Source organism: Mycetomoellerius zeteki, unplaced genomic scaffold, assembly GCF_001594055.1.
Source record: "Mycetomoellerius zeteki isolate Tzet28-1 unplaced genomic scaffold, Tzet1.0 scaffold375, whole genome shotgun sequence".
Taxonomy (NCBI): domain Eukaryota; kingdom Metazoa; phylum Arthropoda; class Insecta; order Hymenoptera; family Formicidae; genus Mycetomoellerius; species Mycetomoellerius zeteki.
In genome coordinates this window covers 13,210-34,188 of record NW_017257366.1, presented here as the reverse complement: position 1 = coordinate 34,188, position 20,979 = coordinate 13,210, and the positions used below count along the sequence as shown (strand labels likewise).

General features: G+C 29.2%; 3 protein-coding genes across 10 annotated transcripts in view; 1 reads left to right on the top strand and 2 right to left on the bottom strand.

The window, feature by feature from the left end:
- LOC108725952 (uncharacterized) overlaps positions 1-1,572 on the bottom strand; it is a 3,313-nt gene extending 1,741 nt beyond the window's left edge. The window contains exon 1 of one of the 2 annotated variants that reach the window (XM_018453280.1): positions 1,327-1,572. In XM_018453280.1, the coding sequence (XP_018308782.1) occupies positions 1,327-1,404 (78 nt within the window). In that variant the 5' untranslated portion in view covers positions 1,405-1,572. The remainder of the gene's footprint in view (positions 1-1,326) is intronic. The other variant, XM_018453278.1, reaches the window with a different exon arrangement.
- Positions 1,573-1,929: 357 nt separating this feature from the next.
- On the top strand, positions 1,930-3,183 carry LOC108725951 (uncharacterized). 2 transcript variants are annotated; one of them, XM_018453277.1, is made up of 6 exons: positions 1,930-2,056; positions 2,164-2,240; positions 2,315-2,401; positions 2,529-2,610; positions 2,748-2,836; positions 2,966-3,183. In XM_018453277.1, the coding sequence occupies exons 2-6, from the start codon at positions 2,193-2,195 to the stop codon at positions 3,161-3,163; spliced, it is 504 nt and encodes a 167-aa protein (XP_018308779.1). In that variant the 5' UTR covers positions 1,930-2,056; positions 2,164-2,192; the 3' UTR covers positions 3,164-3,183. The 2 variants fall into 2 exon arrangements, with proteins under 2 accessions (XP_018308779.1, XP_018308778.1); XM_018453276.1 differs by lacking the exon at positions 1,930-2,056 and having other exon boundaries at positions 2,131-2,240.
- Positions 3,184-4,731: 1,548 nt separating this feature from the next.
- LOC108725959 (ABC transporter G family member 20) lies at positions 4,732-20,708 on the bottom strand. 6 transcript variants are annotated; one of them, XM_018453292.1, is made up of 14 exons: positions 20,518-20,708; positions 17,456-17,662; positions 14,642-14,840; positions 14,101-14,371; positions 13,603-13,835; positions 12,613-12,802; positions 10,611-10,700; positions 10,297-10,409; positions 9,802-10,190; positions 9,499-9,614; positions 7,427-7,497; positions 6,263-6,351; positions 5,917-6,093; positions 4,732-5,075 (listed from the first exon to the last, which is right to left on the bottom strand). In XM_018453292.1, the coding sequence occupies exons 3-14, from the start codon at positions 14,836-14,838 to the stop codon at positions 4,774-4,776; spliced, it is 2,238 nt and encodes a 745-aa protein (XP_018308794.1). In that variant the 5' UTR covers positions 14,839-14,840; positions 17,456-17,662; positions 20,518-20,708; the 3' UTR covers positions 4,732-4,773. The 6 variants fall into 6 exon arrangements, with proteins under 6 accessions (XP_018308794.1, XP_018308795.1, XP_018308793.1 ...); XM_018453293.1 differs by having other exon boundaries at positions 20,543-20,708; XM_018453291.1 differs by having other exon boundaries at positions 20,571-20,708.
- Positions 20,709-20,979: the final 271 nt, after the last annotated feature.

Genomic DNA, 20,979 nt, shown 5'->3' with positions numbered 1-20,979 from the left:
CTACCATTTTGCAATTTTCGCAATAGTTAATAAGATATTAATTACTAAAAATCGCTGAATATTGGTTTTCAATAATTTTTTATTCAAATACTATCAATTTTACAGAAAAATTGCAACAATCATTTATTTTCTTCTCATAAAACTCTAAGAATTTTTTCAGAATTTTTTATCAACATTTTAGTATTGCATTTTCTTATTTATTTTACCAATATGAGAAAATATGGTACTAAAAAATTCTGAAAAAATTCTCATAACTTTATGAGAAGAAAATAAACAATTTTTATCTGTAGCAGTTTTTCTGTAAAGTTGATAGTATTTGAATAAAAAATTATTGAAAACCAATATTCACAGCGATTTTTTGTAATTAATATCTTGTTAACTATTATGAAAACTGCAAAATGCTAAAGGACTTTTCGAGTCAGTTTTTTTATTAGGAATAGCACTGTATGATTAATGTACGTTATTTTAGATACACCCCGTATAAACATATTTTATACTTTTTCGCACATATATATTTTATACTTTATGCAGGTACGCCTATTTTGTACATATTCTTAATTGGTGAAATAGAAATAATAAGAAACTCGATGCATTCTTTTTCTTTGCAATATTCAAAGAATTTTTTAAATGCAAATATTCCAAAAAATTATGAGAGTTGATTAAAAAGTTTGAAAAATCTTGTCGCGCGGCGTTGACAACAAATGTTTCAACGAACATTATAATTCCTAAATTAATGGAAATAATTAACAATTATATAACGTGTAGGTAATTGACATATGTTTCCATATGTCACAGTAGTTCATTACTCAAAAGTCAAAATATTTTTAATGTCTCTGTAACAATGTTGCAAGATTTTACAAATCTTGCGCCGTAATATGTATTATATATTACAATTCCTGATATCTATAATGTTGCAGCGATATAACAGCGCAATCTGCAATATTGCAAGTTTCTGCAATGATACTGCAAGTTTCTGTGCTGTATGGGGGTAATATGGAAGTATATTGAATTCATATTATTAAAAAAATATGAAGAACTTATTATGCCCGAGGACAGTTTGGTAAATCAATGACTTTTTTAACTTTCTTTTTACCTTTTTTTTTAATTTGACTTATTTTTTAATATACTCTTCTTTTAAAGTGTCACCGACTTATCAAACTGCCCACTTATATATATATATATATTTCTATCTATAAAGTAGATATTTTCTGTATTATATGTATGTTACACGCCTTGAGCGTGGAACATATATATGCAACTAAAAACAAATACATTATATTATAATGTATGTAAGTATACTATAGTATTATATTTATATGAATGTACCGTTTGTGCTTGATGTTCTTTCATTCTTTCTAGATAACCTTCATGAATGTTTTGAATGCGACTTGATTGATGATCCATTGTAATAGATCACGTAAATGATTGATAAATTTGTTTTTATCAGCCAAATGTATTAGTATACTTCAAAATGCACATTCTGTTAATTATGGTTTACATTATGTTTTAAGTAATAAATAGCATGCACATGTAATAGAGAATATAGAAATACGCAGCAAACTGATAAATTTGCAAAACGATATAATGAGATAAATATTAAAAAGTATTATAGAATGGAAAACCAATTAATCAATGTAATGTAACGATGATAAAAAGAAAAAATAGAATTACATAATTATTTTGTTATAATTGCAAAACTTCGCGTTATTGACTTCGATTTGTGATTCTACGCAAATCGATCGTGGAATCGATTTTAAAAACTACAAGCTATTTTTATTAACGTATTAAATATTATTTACGCAATTTATGTATTTGTATGAAAAAATATCTCGTGTGAAATAATCCTGTCAAAAATCTGTTCTTTATGTTAAAATTGCATCGAGCATGTTTGATCTAATTATATTGATTTGCTTGGAATAATTAATTACATTAAATACGTTCAAATTCACATATATTAATTTATAGCTCATGTTTAAATTGCGATATATTGAAAACGCATGAAGATGCAATTTCATGAAGCGAAAAAACAAACCTCTAAAATTTGCGGAAAGTAAATGTGCAAATATAATAAAAATTGTTGAACCTACATCCGTTATTAAACCGAACGTTTAAACTTTTTTAACGTATTTGCATTTTAATTTGAAGAAGACACAATTTTTCCAGATTTAAAAAATTGGGATATAAAGTGAATTATGGCCTTTCATAGTCGACGAAACTTTAAAGTCCATAGTGGACATTTAGTAATTAAATGTTTCTTATAATTTTCAAAAACAATTATTTTTGTTGTCGTAATAATACTAGTTTTATTTTGCAGAGAATCGGACGAATGGCCTGTTCCTTGTGTAATAATTACATAATGGGTAGCTCATTATACGTGATTATTCTGGGACTCATTGGGACCGTTAGTCTATCGTAATACTCCCATTTTGCTAATTTAAATACCAGATTTAAATACCAGATTAAATATCAGATAAAAAAAGTAAATGAACATTTAAGTGCTACATACTATTAATAAAAAATTTCGTCAGGTAGTCACGGCTTTTGACATAATACGCACAATAAATTATAAAATTCCTAGGATGTCATCACGCCATAGGAACAATCAAGAAGGTAATAATTATTGTATTATTAGATAGTATATTTCAAAGGTAGTAGAAATTTTAGTATTTCAATAACTAATAAATTTTTAAGTATACATCTATAATCAAGAAGCCAATAAATTGTAAACTGATAAATAATAATTGCAGTGCCCTTTAGTGTCGAAAGGGATTTGAAGTTAATGACGTCGATCCTGGGAATCGAGCATTATACTTTAATTATGTTAGGCGCGATCACAGTAAGTAAAAAAGTATTTAAAAAATAATATTTATTTAAAAATATTATGAAAATTATATAATATTTTATATATAAAAACTTATAAAAGCAATCGTTACTTCTAAATAAATACATAGCTTTGCTTTCGCAGGAATACCCTATGCTACATACACCGTGGTTGCTTATGCAATTTTGTGTCATCATTGTGGAGATCATTGTCTTCTTCGTGAGATTCTTCCTAGATGGTTTGCACGTCAAACGCAATGAAATATTGCAAGCAATATTTACCTTATACAATTGGTTACAAGTCTTCTGTCTTTTTCATCAGCAAACACGACAAGTTATTTAGAAATGTTTCAGATTTTTTAATATTACATTATACATTTATATTGTTTTAATATTATATGCTATGAATTATATAACAATATAATACTTTTTTATACAAATATGTGCAATTTTGAGTTTTTAAGAAAACTAATTTAGTTTTTTTTCCAAGAATATCTTAATCCAACAATAATCATAATAACAAAAATTGAGAAGATTTTTATTTAAATAAATCAAAACCTAATTTAACCCATTAAAACCAAGACAAATTTTTTTTTCAAAATTTAAAATCCTTTTAATGGCAAGCTACTATGTCCTTAAGGAGCCTTTTGGCAGAGATTTCGCATTCCAAGTTGACCTATTTTTTTTGGTCGAAAAATCGACCAGTCGGTCCTTAATCCCTGCCGAAAATGTTCGATTAAAACGTAATTCGTTTCAATCGGTTTTAATAGGTTTTAATCGATTCAATTCGCGCCCGGATTAAAAAGTAATCGGTTTTAATTCCGGACAAATTGTAGTCGGTTATAATATCGCTTTCGCGGATTATTTCCAATCCGAAATTATTACATTCTAATCCATATTGTTGTAGATCAAAATAAATCCGAATAATCGGATGATATATAATCCAAAATAATCCACCTAAATCGTATTTAGCTTTTAAATTTAACAGTTGATTCCGTTTCAATTACAAAAATGCCGATTCAATCGGTTATAATCCGATTTGCTAGAAAAGACAACATTAATCCGTTTCAATTCGAAGTTCGACACTTGCGCGTATACAATTACATTTGTTTTGTAAGAATGTTATGCAGTTAAGGAAGAAAAATAAAAATTTAATTTCCCATACAACACAGAAGCTTGCAGCAAAGATGTAACATTGTAACAATGTTGCAAGTTTCTGTGCTGAAGGGTTTAAACGGCTTGATTGTCTTATGGCAACAGCAAATCCGATTCGTACTACATAAAATCAAATTACTTTTCATCCGCGAAATAATGGAATTTTTTATTAAAATGGATTGCTTATGTCGATTATAGTAAATTTCAATTAAATTACATTGAAACGGATGTAATTGTCTACACTCTACCGCGATATATGTAATCTGCAAAATCGTGGAATTTTAGGTAACAACGGATTACTTTTGTCGTCCTTAGCAGAATCTAATTCACATCGCATTAAAACCGATTTAAACGTTATTCATAAAATCATAGAATTTCGGATTGTAATGGATTGCTTTTGTCGTCCTTCTACTTAAACCGATTCACATCGCATTAAAACCGATTTAATTATAACTTATGAAATCGTATAATTTCGGATTGAGATGGATTTATATCATCCGAAATTAATCCGTTTGAAGAGTATTAAATCCGATTTTACTATTTTCAATCAGTATTAATGCCGTATTTTCGGTGCAGAAATCCCAATCGATTCGGATTACTTTTTTTTTTTAATCAGTTTTAATCGAACATTTTCGGCAGGGATGGGTTAATTTTATATGAACTAGATTATGCGTGATACCTAAATATGTATAACAATAGAATTATTTTATTTATTTAACTTCATTAAATTACAGTTTATATAATGAGATTTGGTGAATTCCAATTTATACAATATTTATAAAATTATTTTCCTTTAAATTAACCCTTCCTAAATTTAATTAGCAATATCGACAAGCTCATGAAAATGCTGATCCAGATGAGAGTAGCCATAAAGCCATAATAAACCGACGGTTCTGATATCGTCCAACCCCTGGCCAGCATTGATCTCATCGAATCTGTGCTCTTCGTTAGGGGTAGTAAAAAACTAATATATTTTAAAAAGGGATGCATGCCCTCTATAGGCCAGATAATGCCGCATAACATCACGATTGGAAGAAAAGAACCCATCGCTACATACGTGGCGCTCCTTTCATTGTCACAGAAACAGGCGATTACAAATCCTGAAAGTTAAATTTGTGTTTTCGAACAATTTTTGAAGAAACAAAGTATATGTAATAAATAAAAGTGTAGTAACGTTTTTACGTTTCCTTTGGCAAGAAAAAACTTTTTTCATAGTCTGTTACATAAAATCTTCAATGGCCGTTTACGGTCAAAATGAGATGTTAAAAGTAATATACATTTTTAAAAATGTATATAGTATTTTGCATAGAATTGGGACATTCATCTTTTATTAAGATTCGATATTTATGGATCATCTGGAATTAATTTTCTTTTTACAGTTTAACTTGCAGTTTATTTGGATATTCATAGAAATCTTGATTGATCATAGTCAATCATGGGACTTGATTCTTCTTATGTGTCAATGATTCTAAGTGGAATTTGTGAAAACATAGAAAAATTATTTACCTATTTTAGAAATGGTTAAATGGTAGACATGATTCCATTTCAAATGTAAAATGGAAATGGTTTTCCAAAATCCATTTAAAATGGAAAATGCAAAATGCCATTTCTATTTTAAATACATATTTAAAATGGAACTATTTTATAGCGAATTCGGTCACTTGAACTACACTAGATTAGTGTTTATTAAAAGCTGCTTTACATGAAATTAACAAAGTTAAATGTAAAAGTATATAAATATTTTAAACGATTAACTACAATGATATTGTCACGTTATTTAATAAAATATTTATCATTTCATTGTCAAAGTTGATTATATTGCATCACTACATCGAGATATTTTATGTAAAGCAGCTTTTAATATGCACTGATCCAGTGTAGTGCGAGTGATCGAATTCACCATTAAATATTACCCAGTTCTGAAGATAATGAATGGATTACCGAAGCACATGCCGCAAAGGCCCGTAAGGGTGATCAATACGGTGATCCAACCGATGTCGCCTTCGCAAGTGACTTTAAAGATCGCGAATGAGACTATGAGGACCATCACAACTTGCCCGAACATTACCGTGAATTGCGTGATTACTTGACCAAAGAGAATCTCCGTACCAGTGACACCTGCGCAGTGACAGATTACACAATTAATTATTTATCAATTCTAAGATTTATTAATTTAAATTCCAGTAGATATGTGTGTATTTATCTATATAGGATTTATCTATATAGGATCGGAATGTATCTTTTACTTATTACAGTTTCCAATATTTTTCTCTTTTTTTACACAGACCTGATACAAGGCTTCTTTCTAACAGACCCTCATTTCTTTCTAGCAGCATAGCACCCGACGTTAATGCGACTGAGAGAAAGAAAATAATTCTGAAAAAACATGAATTCTTTTAATGCTAACAATTGCTAACAAATTTTTCTTGAAAGAAGACAATTAAATTTAATGTATATCGACGCCTCCTATTTATAAAATGCTTATTCCAACAAGAGTGTTGTAACATGCCAATTCATATTTTTGTAGAATAAGATGTTAATTCGCGCTTTCGTTCAATAAGATGCCAACTCGCGTATGATAAGATACCAGCTTATGCTTCCAAGCAGTAAGATGCTAATTTGTATGTTCGTTTAATAAGATACCAACTCAAGTACCCGTGCAATATAATGTCAATTGGCGTTTTTCGATATATTGCTGCTAATTTAATAAAGTAATGTAGATTTAAAGCTTTTAAAATTTCTTTGTTGCACTTTTTCCTGCTATTAGTATCAGATATATTATACAATGCTACATTCGTTATTTCCCACATTTTGTTAAGTTGTTCGAATTTTTTTTGTATATTCTTAGAATCTCTTTATTATATTATCTTTATGTCTATATTGTCTTTTGTATTATCTTTTCATTATACTTTATTGTTATATGCTCTTGTGGCTATTGATTAATAAATTGTTATAATTATTAATTACTCAAAAACCTGTGATTTCTAGATTCATAATAATGCGTATTTATAATAATAAAAATAAATTGTTAGGAGTTTTTGTGATTTGTAAATTTGTATGAACTAATAGCAGGAAAAAGTGCAACAAAGAAATTTAAAAAGTTTTAAATCTACATTACTTTATTAAATCAGCAGCAAAATATCGAAAAACGCGAATTGACATCATATTGCACAGGTACTTGAGTTAGTATCTTATTGAATGGATATACGAATTAGCATCTTACTGCTTGGAAGCATAAGCTGGCATCTTATCGTACGTAAGCACGAGTTGGCATCTTATTGCACGAAAGCGCGAATTAGCATTTTATTGAACAAAAGCGCGAGTTAGCAGCTTATTTTACAAAAACGTGAATTGGCATGTTACAACACTCTTGTTGGAATAAGCATTTTATAAATAGGAGGCGTCGATATGTACATTATTGTATCATGTTGACATTAAGGTAAATACTTACGTTAGAATCACTCCGGGCGCTGCAAAATCCGTGAAGTTAGGATCATTAGGTCCGAAGATTGGCGTTTTAAACTAACGTAACAATTATAACAACAGATATAAATTGTTGTAAATAATAATTCACAATAACGTAACAAAAATAATTATAATATTAAAACGCTAAGCATAGCAACAAAAATTAGACAAAACTTATCTCTACTTCCATATAGGGTTTTATAATCGGCTCAATACTGGGCTATTACTGGCTGCCACGGTCAGGCACTGCACTGGTGCAATTAATGTTTCTGATTTCTCGACATTTTTTATTTCTCGAGAAAGAGAAATACACACTGTTAAATCTATAGTGTCAAATTTAACGTGAGTCGCCACTGCTCCTACTAAATGTATCATTATTTTATACTAAAACGATAATTAAATTTGACACTATAGATTTAACAGAGCAATTTCAATTTCTCAAGATTTCTCGAGAAATCTCGAAAAATTATATACAGGGTGAGTCATTTTAATCTATGGATCCGAATATCTTCCAAATTACGGTATCTACAAAAAAATGGTTTAGATAAAAGTTGACAGAGGGGGTCATTTAATTGTACCATTAGTTTTGACCTTGAGGTCAATTTTGAAGGTCATTTCAAGGTCACGATGGTTTTTTTAAACGGGACACCCTATTTTTGACTGCGGATTTCGAAAGAGCGGAAAATTTTACATCAAACTTGTCTTATGAAAAAATTGTTTTTGCGACCTTGGAAAGGTCAAAAATGAAGGTCAAATGCCTGAAAAACGATCTGGTGTACTTTTTCTGTCAAAGTTTTCTGTCAAGCTAGTCAAAGTGATTTACACTTTTACAATTCATTGACTTGTTTCAAGCATTATGCACATTTGTGTTACCCAGAAAACCACGTCATTTCAGAAAAAGTACACCAGATCGTTTTTCAGGCATTTGACCTTCATTTTTGACCTTTCCAAGGTCGCAAAAACAATTTTTTCATAAGACAAGTTTGATGTAAAATTTTCCGCTCTTTCGAAATCCGCAGTCAAAAATAGGGTGTCCCATTTAAAAAAACCATCGTGACCTTGAAATGACCTTCAAAATTGACCTCAAGGTCAAAACTAATGGTACAATTAAATGACCCCCTCTGTCCTGGTCAACTTTTATCTAAACTATTTTTTTGTAGATACCGTAATTTGGAAGATATTCGGGTCCATAGATTAAAATGACTCACCCTGTATAATAAAAAAAAATGATTTAATTTTTACAATTAATCACATCTTTGTATTTTATATTAATATTTATACATATGTAAATTTATATAGAAATATACAGTATATATTATATAATATTAAGTATATAACATACTTAATAGATAAGAAATAAAATACATTTGTACTCAAATAATTTTTTATAAATTAATTTAATTACATAATTTTTTAAAGAACTTTAAAAAAAAATTACTTGTTTTCAACTAACAATTGGTACATAAAAATTAAAATATTTGTGTTCTCTCATAAATTATGAATCATTAAAATAAATTTAAACGATTTTATTTATTGTCTTTTCTAAAACTTATTTGTGTAGTTTGAAATAATCTTTTAAAAAACAGAGATCATTTAATGTTGCGTTAGCCAGTCGAAATCGTTTTTTTATTACGAAATCATTTGCAATGGAAAAATTGTGCTCATTTTGCATGAAAGTAGATTTAATGGTACACAATGCATCGAAAAGTTGTTGCAAGCTTTAAGTTCTCATACCAGTAGTAATTCGGAACACAATTTTTGATTTCTTTAGAAGGGCGAAATTTAAATTCATTAATTTTCTGATTGAGAATTTCTTGAGAAAGAATTCTCGAGAAGAAACACTAGGCACAATATTGGCAAACTGCTGGTGCAGTATTGGATGGATAATAACTTGGGCCCAGTATTGGGCCCAGCTTTTGGCCAGTTATTTGTCAGTGATGGCCCAGTACTGGCTGACAGAATCTTGGCTGTCAGTTGACAGTCGTGTAGCGTTCATCAAGCGTTTTGTTGTAACTGCTGGCGATCCTATATGATATATTAACATAATTGTTTACTTACGCTTATGGGTATGCTCGTTAACTTCTCGCTATAGTTGCAGGCCACAGTGACTTCCTTAGTGAAATCCAGATATGCGTATAAAAGATCCTTTTGTAATAACTGGCCTATTTGTTGATCTACGAAGGTACATCGCGTTAGAGTAGTACGCGTTTATATCAAAATTCTCAAATAAAATTATGCAATCTTTATCAATTATCGGAAGATGTTTATTTTTCAAGATTGAGCCTTTTAAAATGCAACATTTAGAATGCTACACAAAAACGTAAAAAATTATTTCGCTCTGTTTCATGTTCCAAGACTTACTAGACATGTCCATGATAATTTTCATCTCCGAGAAATTAATGTCCCATTCCTCGGCATCTCTGCCGTAATCTATTCTTGCCATGAGAGCTTCTGAATAGTTGGATGGAAACGTTATAGCGCCCCATGTCCATCCTTTTACCACTGCATTTCTGGCTTCTTCATCACTGTTGTAGGGTAACAGCTGTATAGTTTTCTTCTGTAAGTGCTGAAGATATCGGCAGCTTAATAGCGACCAATTGCATCCGGTTCCAGGAGGAAGGCACGGTTGCATACTGTTGTTGAGTTCGTGGTTAACAACGGCTAATTTTAATCCTATGGGGTCCTTACCAATAGAGATGCAGAAGAGGACTATTTGGGCGACCGGTAAACCAATGATAAATAACATCATCCTGTAAGATGTAAATGAAAATGAGAGATGAAAAATTACAATTAGAGAATAAATGAAGAAGTGAAAGAAAATTTAATATAAAAATGTGATTAAACGAATTTGATTACCCGACGTTTCGCCACATCCATAAAAAGTTTTTCCAGATGAGAGCCTTCATGTGCATTGGATTGATAGTGTGTTTGGAAGAATCACCTTTTTCTTCCGGTGGCAATGCTGACACCTATTAAGAGACATGCAAAAATAAATAAAATTTATTTAGCAATTATATTAAATTACGTAAATTATATTAAATTAAGTAAAAAATTATTTAAACTGATAAATAATTACTATAAAAATAATCATTAAATAGCGCTGTTTTATAATTAATAAGTAATTATAAAGTGTGTTAGACGTATACTATATAAGAAATTATTACTCGTACATTGCCATCATCCACAATGACTACACTTTTCCGTCGACTAGATATGCTCACATTATCTCCGAATTCGCCACTCATTTCATCTATTTCATCCTAAAAAACAGAAAGATATTAAAAAATGTTTTAATAAGCTATATTAAGAACATAAATACTCAAATGAATTAAATAGACGTTTCTCTGATCTTTAAAACATTTATTGAATTGTGAATGAGATAGAAATTTAAACATGGAATTATTTAGGAGATATTCAAGATTACGTTCGGTAGGCATTTGAAAAGTATTGTGTGATATTTTCGGAATATTGCAAACATGTGAGGGTGTTTGGATTAAGACATCTTGCAATATTCTAAAATACCACACAATACTTTCCTGTCGAAACGCCTATCCAAATATAGTCGTGAGTACTAAATAATTCCATGTTTAAATTTCTTCCTTACAAACAATTCGATGAATGTTTAAAAACTGAAATGAATCATCTACTCAACATTTAAGCAAACTTCTTGTAAATTCTCAATAAACTATTTTTGCGAGGGTTCCAGAAATATCACGTAAACTAATTAATTAACCCTGAATTAATTTTCACGGAAAATACAAAATCAAAACTTTTATTTTCGAATTTAATTTTTTTCGAAATTAATTTAGGAACTTTCTTTCAAGGAATCATTTTACTTATGAGTGAAAAATCTTATAATGCTGCACTTTTTATTCTATTCTAATTGTAAGTCATTTTTTATTTACGAAAAGTTGAACCTGTCCATCTATATAATTTATAGTGATGCCGCGTCCCTACTTATGAACTAGGGCTTCTAAGTTTTCGGATCTCTAGATATTCGGATATCCGAAATCGATTCCAATCCGAGAACTCAAAACCATATTATTCGAGTAATCTGGATGTCCGAATTATTCGGATCCGCGGATCTGAATTTGGATCTGGATTTAGATCCATGTCCAGAAAGAAAGCAAACGTCGATGTATTTAATAAATTTTAACATAAGTTACATTTTAAATAATAAAAATTGAATTTTTTAATTCACATATAGAATTGAAGAAAAACAAAATTAAAAAATATAAATATAATTCACACAGAATTATACAAGCACTTAAGACGGATATCCAGCTAGATCGTTTATGGCACTTGTTTCAATAGGTTATGTTTCTCACCTATACGGTTCTATGAGATTTAATATTGTTTATAAATATAAATATTTAGAACAGACTCTCAATTTTAAAATAGTAATAACAAAGATGTTTGAGACTAATAAGAGAAATATTTGCATTTCATTTTTACACTCAGATTAAATAAGTGTATAGTGGCTTTAATATGCATTCACAATCCGCACTAATGTATCCAACCGAATTCGCTATAAGTTTGCCACGAATTCGAGGACCGGATCTGGTTTTGACTTTTACTATTCGGATTGAGATTCGGATATCTTACAATAGAAAATTCGAATCTCCGGATAACACGAGTTTGAAGCATTACATTTATTCGTAATCCGGATAAACGAATATCCGGATAGTTTTAAATCCGAATCAATCTTGAAGCCCTATTATAAACAGGATTTAAGCGATGTTGTGAGACTGTTTTGATGCACGCCGAAATAAAATTTTCAATCAGTGTTTTGAATGTTTTCAAAGCATTTCTTATGAAATGTTTCATTTAATGACACAGTCTTAAACATTTCCATTATCATTTTTTAAGTGTATGTAAAATTTAGTCAACAGATGTTTGCAACGCTTTCAAACAGTGTAACCATCAATAAAACTCTTTATAAACAGTGTAACCGTGGATAAAACTTTATAAATAGATATAAATCTCTTATTAATAACTTTACCAGGGCATATAAAAATATAATTTTATTTCCAAATTATGTCCAATTATGTCAAAATTCTTTTGCATTTGTACTCACATCTTCTGGCGGAAGGCCTGTTATACATATAAAAATATAATTTTGTTTCCAAATTATGTCAAATTATGTCAAAATTCTTTTGTATTTGTACTCACATCTTCTGGTGGAAGGCCTGTTACACTACTCAGAATACTGCTTCTCCTTCTTAATCCCAGGTTCTGTCTTTTGCTCAGCTTTAAAAAGACCTCTTCCAAAGTATCTAATCGATGCATCTCCATCAGTTTCGTCGGCGACTCCTCTGCCAGAAACTTACCGTTTCTCATTAAGCCGATAATACTAGCTTGTCTAGACAATTTACATTTTTATAATTTTTTAAATTATTTATTTAAAAAATAAAAATTTCTATTATATAACTTAGATAATAATATTGCCGGTAATTAAAATGGAGTAGCGAGTAATTTTAATAAGACGCAAAAAAATATTTTACTACTCCAGTTAGAGAATTAATTATTACTGTTTTGTAGAAAAAAACAGGTACAAAATTATGTATCATAAATGTAGAATTTATTGCACACACAATATTCTAACAACATATGCAAGAAAATTTAGGCCTTATAATTAAATCAATATGAATTACTACTAAACATGAATTACAGTCACAGTCATCTGATTAAACGTTACAGAGAAACTTTCTTGATGACAAATGGTTCAGATATAAATTCTGTCTCTGTCATCTATATTGATTATATACAAAATATATCCAATATCGCAGTGCTTCTTAGACATTTATCCATTTTTAATTTCGTATATAAAAATTTTCGTATCTAGATAATTTTTCGTCGTAACTACAAGATCTTTTTTTTTTAGTCAATCAGACAATTGATGGAGAAATTTTGATTATATCAAAATATTTTAATTAATTTTTTATTTTCTTATACTAGAGTTACGAAAATATAAAATTAACTGATTCAATTTACAGCGCTTCCTATACAACTAACAAGATTTGATTTAGTCAGTGAAGTGAAAGTCATGAAGTGAAAGTGTCGAATGTATAAAATACTAATGTAATAAAATGTAATAAATATGATATTAGACGTTACGTTATTAAATGTAACAATTATGTTACATTTAATAACGCAACTTACCTAGTTTCTTCGATGTAGTGTGTGGTGATGATAATGGTCTTGTTGCCATCCTTGGTGAGGTGGACTAAATGGTCCCAAATACTTTGACGGAGAATGGGATCCACTCCGACTGTCGGTTCATCTAAAATCAAGAGTTCGGGTTCGGCTAAAATGGCAGCCGCAAGGGATACTCTCCTTTGCTGGCCGCCTGAGAGATTCTTAACAAAACGATTTTCGGACGGTAGTTGTAAAAACTGTAATCAGAGAATACAAAGAATAATATAAGTAAATAAAATATAAATAAATGTTAATATGGCTCAATTAATAAATAAAATATGTAAATCAGAAAATAATACTGTGCCCTGATACATCTGTGGTGAAGATATTTTCTTTTCTTTAAATTTTGGGAAAAAATCTAAAAGAATTAAATATTTAGAAAGTTAAAAAACTGGAAGTTCTAGAAGCTCTTTAGAAATTCCCTTCGAAATTTCGACTTTCCATGATCCGGAAATTTTTCACCTTGAGCAGAAAAATCAGCTTTTCATCTACTTCTTCTGTCGTCATACCGGCGCACCAGCCGAAATAAATAAATGTTTCCCGAATAGAGAATTCGCCGTAAAGCGCAATCTCTTGTGGCATGTAACCGACCCGGGGACCGGGTACACCGGATCCTTTGGAACCTGGTCGGCCTCCCAACACCCATATTTCGCCAGAATTCAAACGTCTCCGACCAACGATGCACGACAGTAAAGTGGTTTTTCCGCAACCGCTCGCACCAAGTAGCCCATAACTGTTGTAATAAAGCATTCATTAAACATTAAATAAACTAGAAAGAAAGAAAACAATTTTACATTGCTATAAATTATTTATTTAATAATTACATTAACTAAAATTTTTATTATTTAAAAACTATTATTTTTGAACTCTTTATTCTTTAATTTATACTAGTTACTAAAAGATTTAGGACTTTTCTGTATGCGTAACTTAAATTCTCTTAATTAGTATAAATTATTTATTGTCATTTTGATTAATTATTAAGATGTTGACAGAAGATACTTGCATTGTGCCCTTCGGCACGGTCATATTGAGACCATCGAGAACGACATGAGGATTGTTTTTGGATCCATATTTCTTGAAGGCCCTTCTTACACAAACAGCCTGTCTCCGTCTCGTGTCCAAGGTCGACACTTGCGACCGGAATGGCTGTCTTCGTGTTTTCATCTCCATCAGAGTGCTTGGTGTGTTCGCACTCTCCATCTCTACATTTGAAAGAGAGGTAGGATCATATATTTCCAGTTGATTTCTTCATCTGTTTCTCTCCCTTCTTTTTATTTTTAGTACTGAGCATAGAGTTAAAATAAGCCTAATATTTCTTCTTCGGTAATTGTATAATTTTATATTTCTTTAACTGTCAAATGATAAATTATAATCTTGTGCGATCCATTGCAGAACCTATCCGCGCGAGTTCAAAGTCTCTTGCTCTAGCAGGACCGGTCAGATAAGTGAGAGTGTTTGTTACATCACTGACAATTTACGATACACCGATATAAGTCAATCATATATAAACAATCAATTCAACTGTAGTTTAAAAATATGATACGTTTGTCGTTGAAAAAAATTTTTGATTGAAAAAATAGATAAACTAGTGGATTTTGATCATATCCAATCATGATGACCGCATAGAAAAAAGGCTATTCTTAAATCAACCATAATATGCTCATATAAGCAAAAATATTGTAATTTTGTTTTGAAGATTTTAGTCTTAATTTGATTGAATTTGTATTAATGCAAGTATTACTTTGTACTCAATTCAAGACTTGTTCCATAAAAATCTTATTAATATCAATACAAATTTAATAAAACCAAGATTAAAATCTTTGAAGCAAGATTACAATATTTTGCTTATATATGAGCATATTATAGTTGATAAAAATAGTCTTTTCTTCTGGGCGGAATTCTAATTTATATGATCAAAATCTAACTAGTCTGTTCAGTTTTAACCAGAAATTTTTTTCGGTGTAACATTTTTTCTTTAAGTTATTGCTATTTAAACTATATATATACATGTATATACATATACAAAATCAAGATATTATTTTTAAAGACAATCAAATATTTTTGTTGGAATCGATAAAAGTTAGTAGTCTTCTTTTTATGTTTTATAAAATTCATAAAAGAGAGAGAGATAATGCAGACTTTTTTGTACTTGCTTATTTATTTTGTTTTTTGAAGAAATTGCAAATTTGATGATTCATTCACATTTCTAAATTGCAAGGCGTAACTTCTCGATTAAGAAATCATGACTTCGTATCACTAATTAATTAGGTCATATTGTCAAAAGATTTAATGGTAGAAATCGTAGCGTAGTAATCACCTTTGCTATATTTTCGGTGAATAGTATACAATAATAATGTAAAAAGGCACTATCTTAATTTTATTTCTTTGCGTAGAAATTTATTTTTAACACATTTTGTTTAATTAAATGATTAATTAAATAACATAGACTATATTATACACCAAATCGAATTGAAAAAGTAATTTTTGTAGTTTTTTAATTAAGTAAGCTAATATATAAATGTCACGTTCTTAGTGATTGAGTAGGTACTGAAAATCTTTATTGCGCAAAAATAAAAATAAATAAAGTTACTGCAAACAATTAAGATATGGACAATATAAGTTTAAAGAAATTAGCAAAAATTTTATATATCTGCTCAAGATTTTGAAGGCATCGTAAAGTGTTAACACATTACATTGATGAATAATTGAAAAGGAAGCGACCTCTGTTACAAAATCTGCGTTAACATTTTATTACATCAAACATGTAACCGAAAAATATAAGCGATGAGTAAGCTACATGCTACGCAACGCCGTTGCTTTCACGTAATTTGTTCATTTCTTTACGCGAGAAAGAGAGATGTATTACGAAAGAGGAGGCCAGCGAAGAAAGACCGCCTAAGGTTACGTCCGATCGCTTTCCTTTCTTTCGATTCTCCCGTCGTCATTCCTTCCTGATGAACTTGCTTACGTCGTTGTCAAACGAAATCTGTTTATCAAGTTAGTTCATCGGTATTGCCGCAGAAAGATTGTTCTCCGAATTAATTCGATATTTATGTAATAAAATGTGAATAGATCATTATTATCTAATAATAAAATTTTAACTTTCGTCAAAACATTTGTTGCTTAACTTTTCAAATTAATTTTATTTTATATTATTTTACTAGAAATTTTTCATAAAAATCTTCAGTTTATAAGAGAGTATCTAAAAAAATTACAATTTTTTAAATACTCGTAATTTATATAATCATATCTTAATTAATTTATACGCACGCGCGCGCGCGCACGTGTGTGTGTGTGTGTGTGTGTGTGTTTACATGTAAATAATATTTATTAAAATTAGAAGATTTAAGCACATATAATTAATAATTAATTTAAATTTGCCATTTCATTAACAATTTTTTATGTAGACTGGATAAAATATTTCATTCCATTATGCATGAGATAAATATTCCACTCCGAACTTGACGCATCAAGTATTATAAAATCTTTTTTGTTGCGTCAGTAATTTCCATTCGGTCGACTTTATATCATAGGAAGAAAAAAATTGCCATTCAATGACGCTAGCACAATCGTCAACTGCAATCTCGCTAGGATCATTACAGAAATGCCAATCAAAGAGATCCCAATAACTTTAGCTTATTTCTGAATAATGTTCTTAATATTAATATTTATATAAGGTATAACATATATAATATCTACTGTATATTAATAAATAATAATGTATTACTAATTAAATATATTTATTAGATATATTTCGTTTGCAGACGTTCCATAAAATGACTCAGTAAGATTAATAATTAACGATAAAAATATTTACCTGTACGATATAAATGAAAAAAAAAAATGTTAACTACAATGCTGCTTGCTAATTCTCGGAATGAAATCTTCTTGGAGAACGAGATCGGTTGATGTGGTCGAGGTTGATTGGCGAGCACTTTTGCGCTTCTTCTTTACTTAAGTCATATTTCCTTCTTTACATTACTCATATCTTCATACTTATTCGACTGTATTTGAGCATGTCCTTCTACAAAGTATTATAGAATATTTTTTTTCTTTCGACAGTTTTCAATAAAAATTTCTCGGATAAATATTTTTAAGTGCTCTATTCTTAATTATCCTATTACTCGTCAGAATATCTTCTTAATAAATATTCTTTTCACAGAAATTATTATAAGTGTATTTTTTAAGAATATATTTTGAAGCAACACTTTTATTTTCTGTCGAATTTAATAATGTCTTAAATAATTTATTTTAAACGCTTGTTCTTGTCTCTTTTTTAACAAGTCGTCTACCTGTTTGATTGCACAACATTAACTGGCCATTAATAATTATTCATAAATTATATTATTGAATGCATGTCAAGAACTGTTGATCACTGAAAATCGTTTGAAATAATCACTGATAGTATTTTGAAATGACACGGTTAAGTTTGATTTCTCTTGCGACGTTATGTCTTTAAGAATTCTCACTTTTTTCCATGCACATTTTGCTCCTGATGTAACATGTTTGGTCACAGACTATATTTTAAAATAAATTATAGATAAAAAAATAAAAGATCTGTTTTTATTTTTATGTGTTTATTACAGTGCAATAAGTTAAACAAACGTTTCACTTCAACTTATTGCATCGAGTGCACCAGTTTAGAGAGTGCAGGAATAAAAAACAGACTTAAAATGTAGCAAAGATTTTAAATATTTTAAGATAAAAAAGAAACTTTTTAACTTTTAAACTAGATTTGAGGATAAAATCTTCAAATTTAGAAAAAAATTTTGTCCTACTTGCTAGCACTAATGGAATCTTTTGAGGTTTTGATTTAGGATATTTCAATTAATTTCGTATAAAAAAATATATTCAAAAACTTAGTATTGCAAGTAAAGAATCTATTTTTAAAGAGTAAACGTGGAATTAATCAAATTCTCAAAAAAAATTTTTTTTTCCCTTTTATATATTTGCACGTTAAGTATAGGATAAATAAAAACAAAAAATTACGTTTATCAAAATATAAAATTTCAAAAAAAGGTTTCAAATATTTATCTTTGAAAAAAGCGACTTTTCATGTAAAATATTGTAATGTAAAATAACTTTTTACTCTAACAAAACCGCGGGTCTAAATAATTAGCCTAATCGCGATTCAAGGTAAATCTAACTTTTTACGAGAGAGTTGTCACCATAAAAGTAAAATTATTTGTAATTCATTATCATTATTTATGAAAAGTTATAAAAATCTAAAGCTCTACGTACAAATCCAAATTAATTTAAAAAGAAGAACCCTCAGATAGGGTAGGTAAAAAATGACACAGTCGCGGTTTTAGTGTTAATACAATTTAAACTTGAAAAAATTAAAAAAGATTTAAATATGATTTTGTTTTATTTTGTGCAATAAAATTTCTAATATTATAATTTCTGTACAAAAACATACATATAGGATGTTTGGCGTAACGGTCAGCACGATTTTTCAGACACTTCTGACAGTTAAAAAAAGTTGAAAGGTGAATATTTATCTGTTTTATACAGGCTATTACATACGAAGAAAAAAAATTAAAAAGAAATTTTTTTCATAAAAAATCAAAATCATCATAAATTTTTTAATAGCACAATTTCTTCCATAATATTGTAGGGATCTTCAAGAAGAATTCAAATCACTATTGAAATGTTACTTTTATTGATGTTTTATTGACTTTATTGCATATTTCATTAAATAAATACATGTATGTATGTATGTATGTATGTATATATGTATGTATGTATGTTTGTATGTATGTGTTTATGTTCTTGTCAAAGGTTGTAAGTACTGTTGTTACAAATAATGCTGGAAATTTGATATTAAGTATCAATAAAATCAATAAAACATCAATAAAAGTGACATTTCGGTGGTGATTTGAATTTGTTTTGAAGACCTCTACAATATTATAGAACAAATTGTATGGTGCTATTTAAAATGACTTTGATTTTTTATTAAAAAAAAATTTTTTTAAATTTTTTAATCGCATGTTGTAATCTGTATAAAGCAGATGAATATTCATCTTTCAACTTTTTTTTTAACTGTCGGAAGTGTCTGAAAAGCCATGCAGACCGTTACGCTGACATCCTGTATATGTAACTTCCGAATGTTTACGTACCATTCAAAGGTCAAAATCCAAGTTTTTCAGTTTATTGTTAATAAGATGTCAGCTATTAAAGATTTTACGATACAGAATTAATAAAAGTGCTTAGTAAAAATCTTTTATTAAAAAAGAAAAATTAAATTTTTAAATCGCTAAGAGATACAAGAGAGAATAAAATTAGCATTTAAAAATTAAAATTCTTTCTCTCTCTCTCTACTGTATTTATCATTTTTTAAATATATAATTAATCGAGATTCTAAAAGATTCTAGTCAAAGATCAAAGTGTGAATTCAGTTTTAAAAAATTCTCATAATATAGAAACTAAAATTATAGTATATTACAGTGAAAAATATTAAAAACATTGTTACACAAATATTATTTTATTTTAAGGTTGTAAGATAAAAAATCTGTTTATGAAATAAATAGATTTTTCTAGTTTGTTTTAAGAATCATAAATTCATAACTTTGAAATAATATGAAACGTGCAAAATATCGAAAGATTTAAAAAATTATAAAAATGTTTAAACTTAAAAACTTTTATGGAATTATTTTATTCAAAATTGCATTAAAGTTAAGTTCTTGATAATGCATTGCTTAAAACAATTAGAAGTTTCAGACTCCTAATATCAGACTTGTATCAATTTAGAATTTAGAAATTGTAACATTTTATATAAGAACTGTTCCATTGCAACATTGCTTCAAGCAAAGATGCGAATATTGTGAGTGTCTTAAAGTTTCTTAACAAATTTTAATATATAATATTCATAAAAAACACCTATATCAAAGTAATTTTAAGATACATCAGATTTGCGTGCAGACACTATGTACCAATCACAATTGCGAGATTCCGTTTCGCGTACTTATCTCGCGCAGAAACCAACGGAAGATTGAAATCGAGAGTGCGACCAGGAAACTGAGAGGCCGTGCGAGAGTAAGACTGGCCGCCTGACCGCGACGAGGCTCAGCGAGAACTGGCTCTGTGCTAAAGCGCAGCAAGACCGCACGGACAATCAAACACCTGCTTGTGCAATCATCCGTTTTGAGCAAAAAGTTTGCTTAAAGAGAAGGGGCAAGCTTTACGCTTCTCCAATAGCGTTTAAACAAATCTCAGAATTATGGAAATACCTAAAGTAATATTCAGATGTGTCATACCTAACTTTGGAAAACTCTTGGCTATACATAATAAGAAATTTATCTTAAAGGAATATTTCTTCAGATAATATTTTTTTCAGAAATG

Coding starts and splice junctions, on each gene's coding strand:
- LOC108725951 (XM_018453277.1), top strand. CDS start 2,193: ATGGCCTTTCATAGTCGACGAAACTTTAAAGTCCATAGTGGACATTTA. Junction 2,241..2,314: donor AAGTCCATAGTGGACATTTA/GTAATTAAATGT, acceptor TTTATTTTGCAG/AGAATCGGACGAATGGCCTG. Junction 2,611..2,747: donor CCATAGGAACAATCAAGAAG/GTAATAATTATT, acceptor TAATAATTGCAG/TGCCCTTTAGTGTCGAAAGG.
- LOC108725959 (XM_018453292.1), bottom strand. CDS start 14,838: ATGGAGAGTGCGAACACACCAAGCACTCTGATGGAGATGAAAACACGA. Junction 10,191..10,296: donor TGGATGTGGCGAAACGTCGG/GTAATCAAATTC, acceptor TACATCTTACAG/GATGATGTTATTTATCATTG. Junction 6,352..7,426: donor GCGCCCGGAGTGATTCTAAC/GTAAGTATTTAC, acceptor ATGTTTTTTCAG/AATTATTTTCTTTCTCTCAG.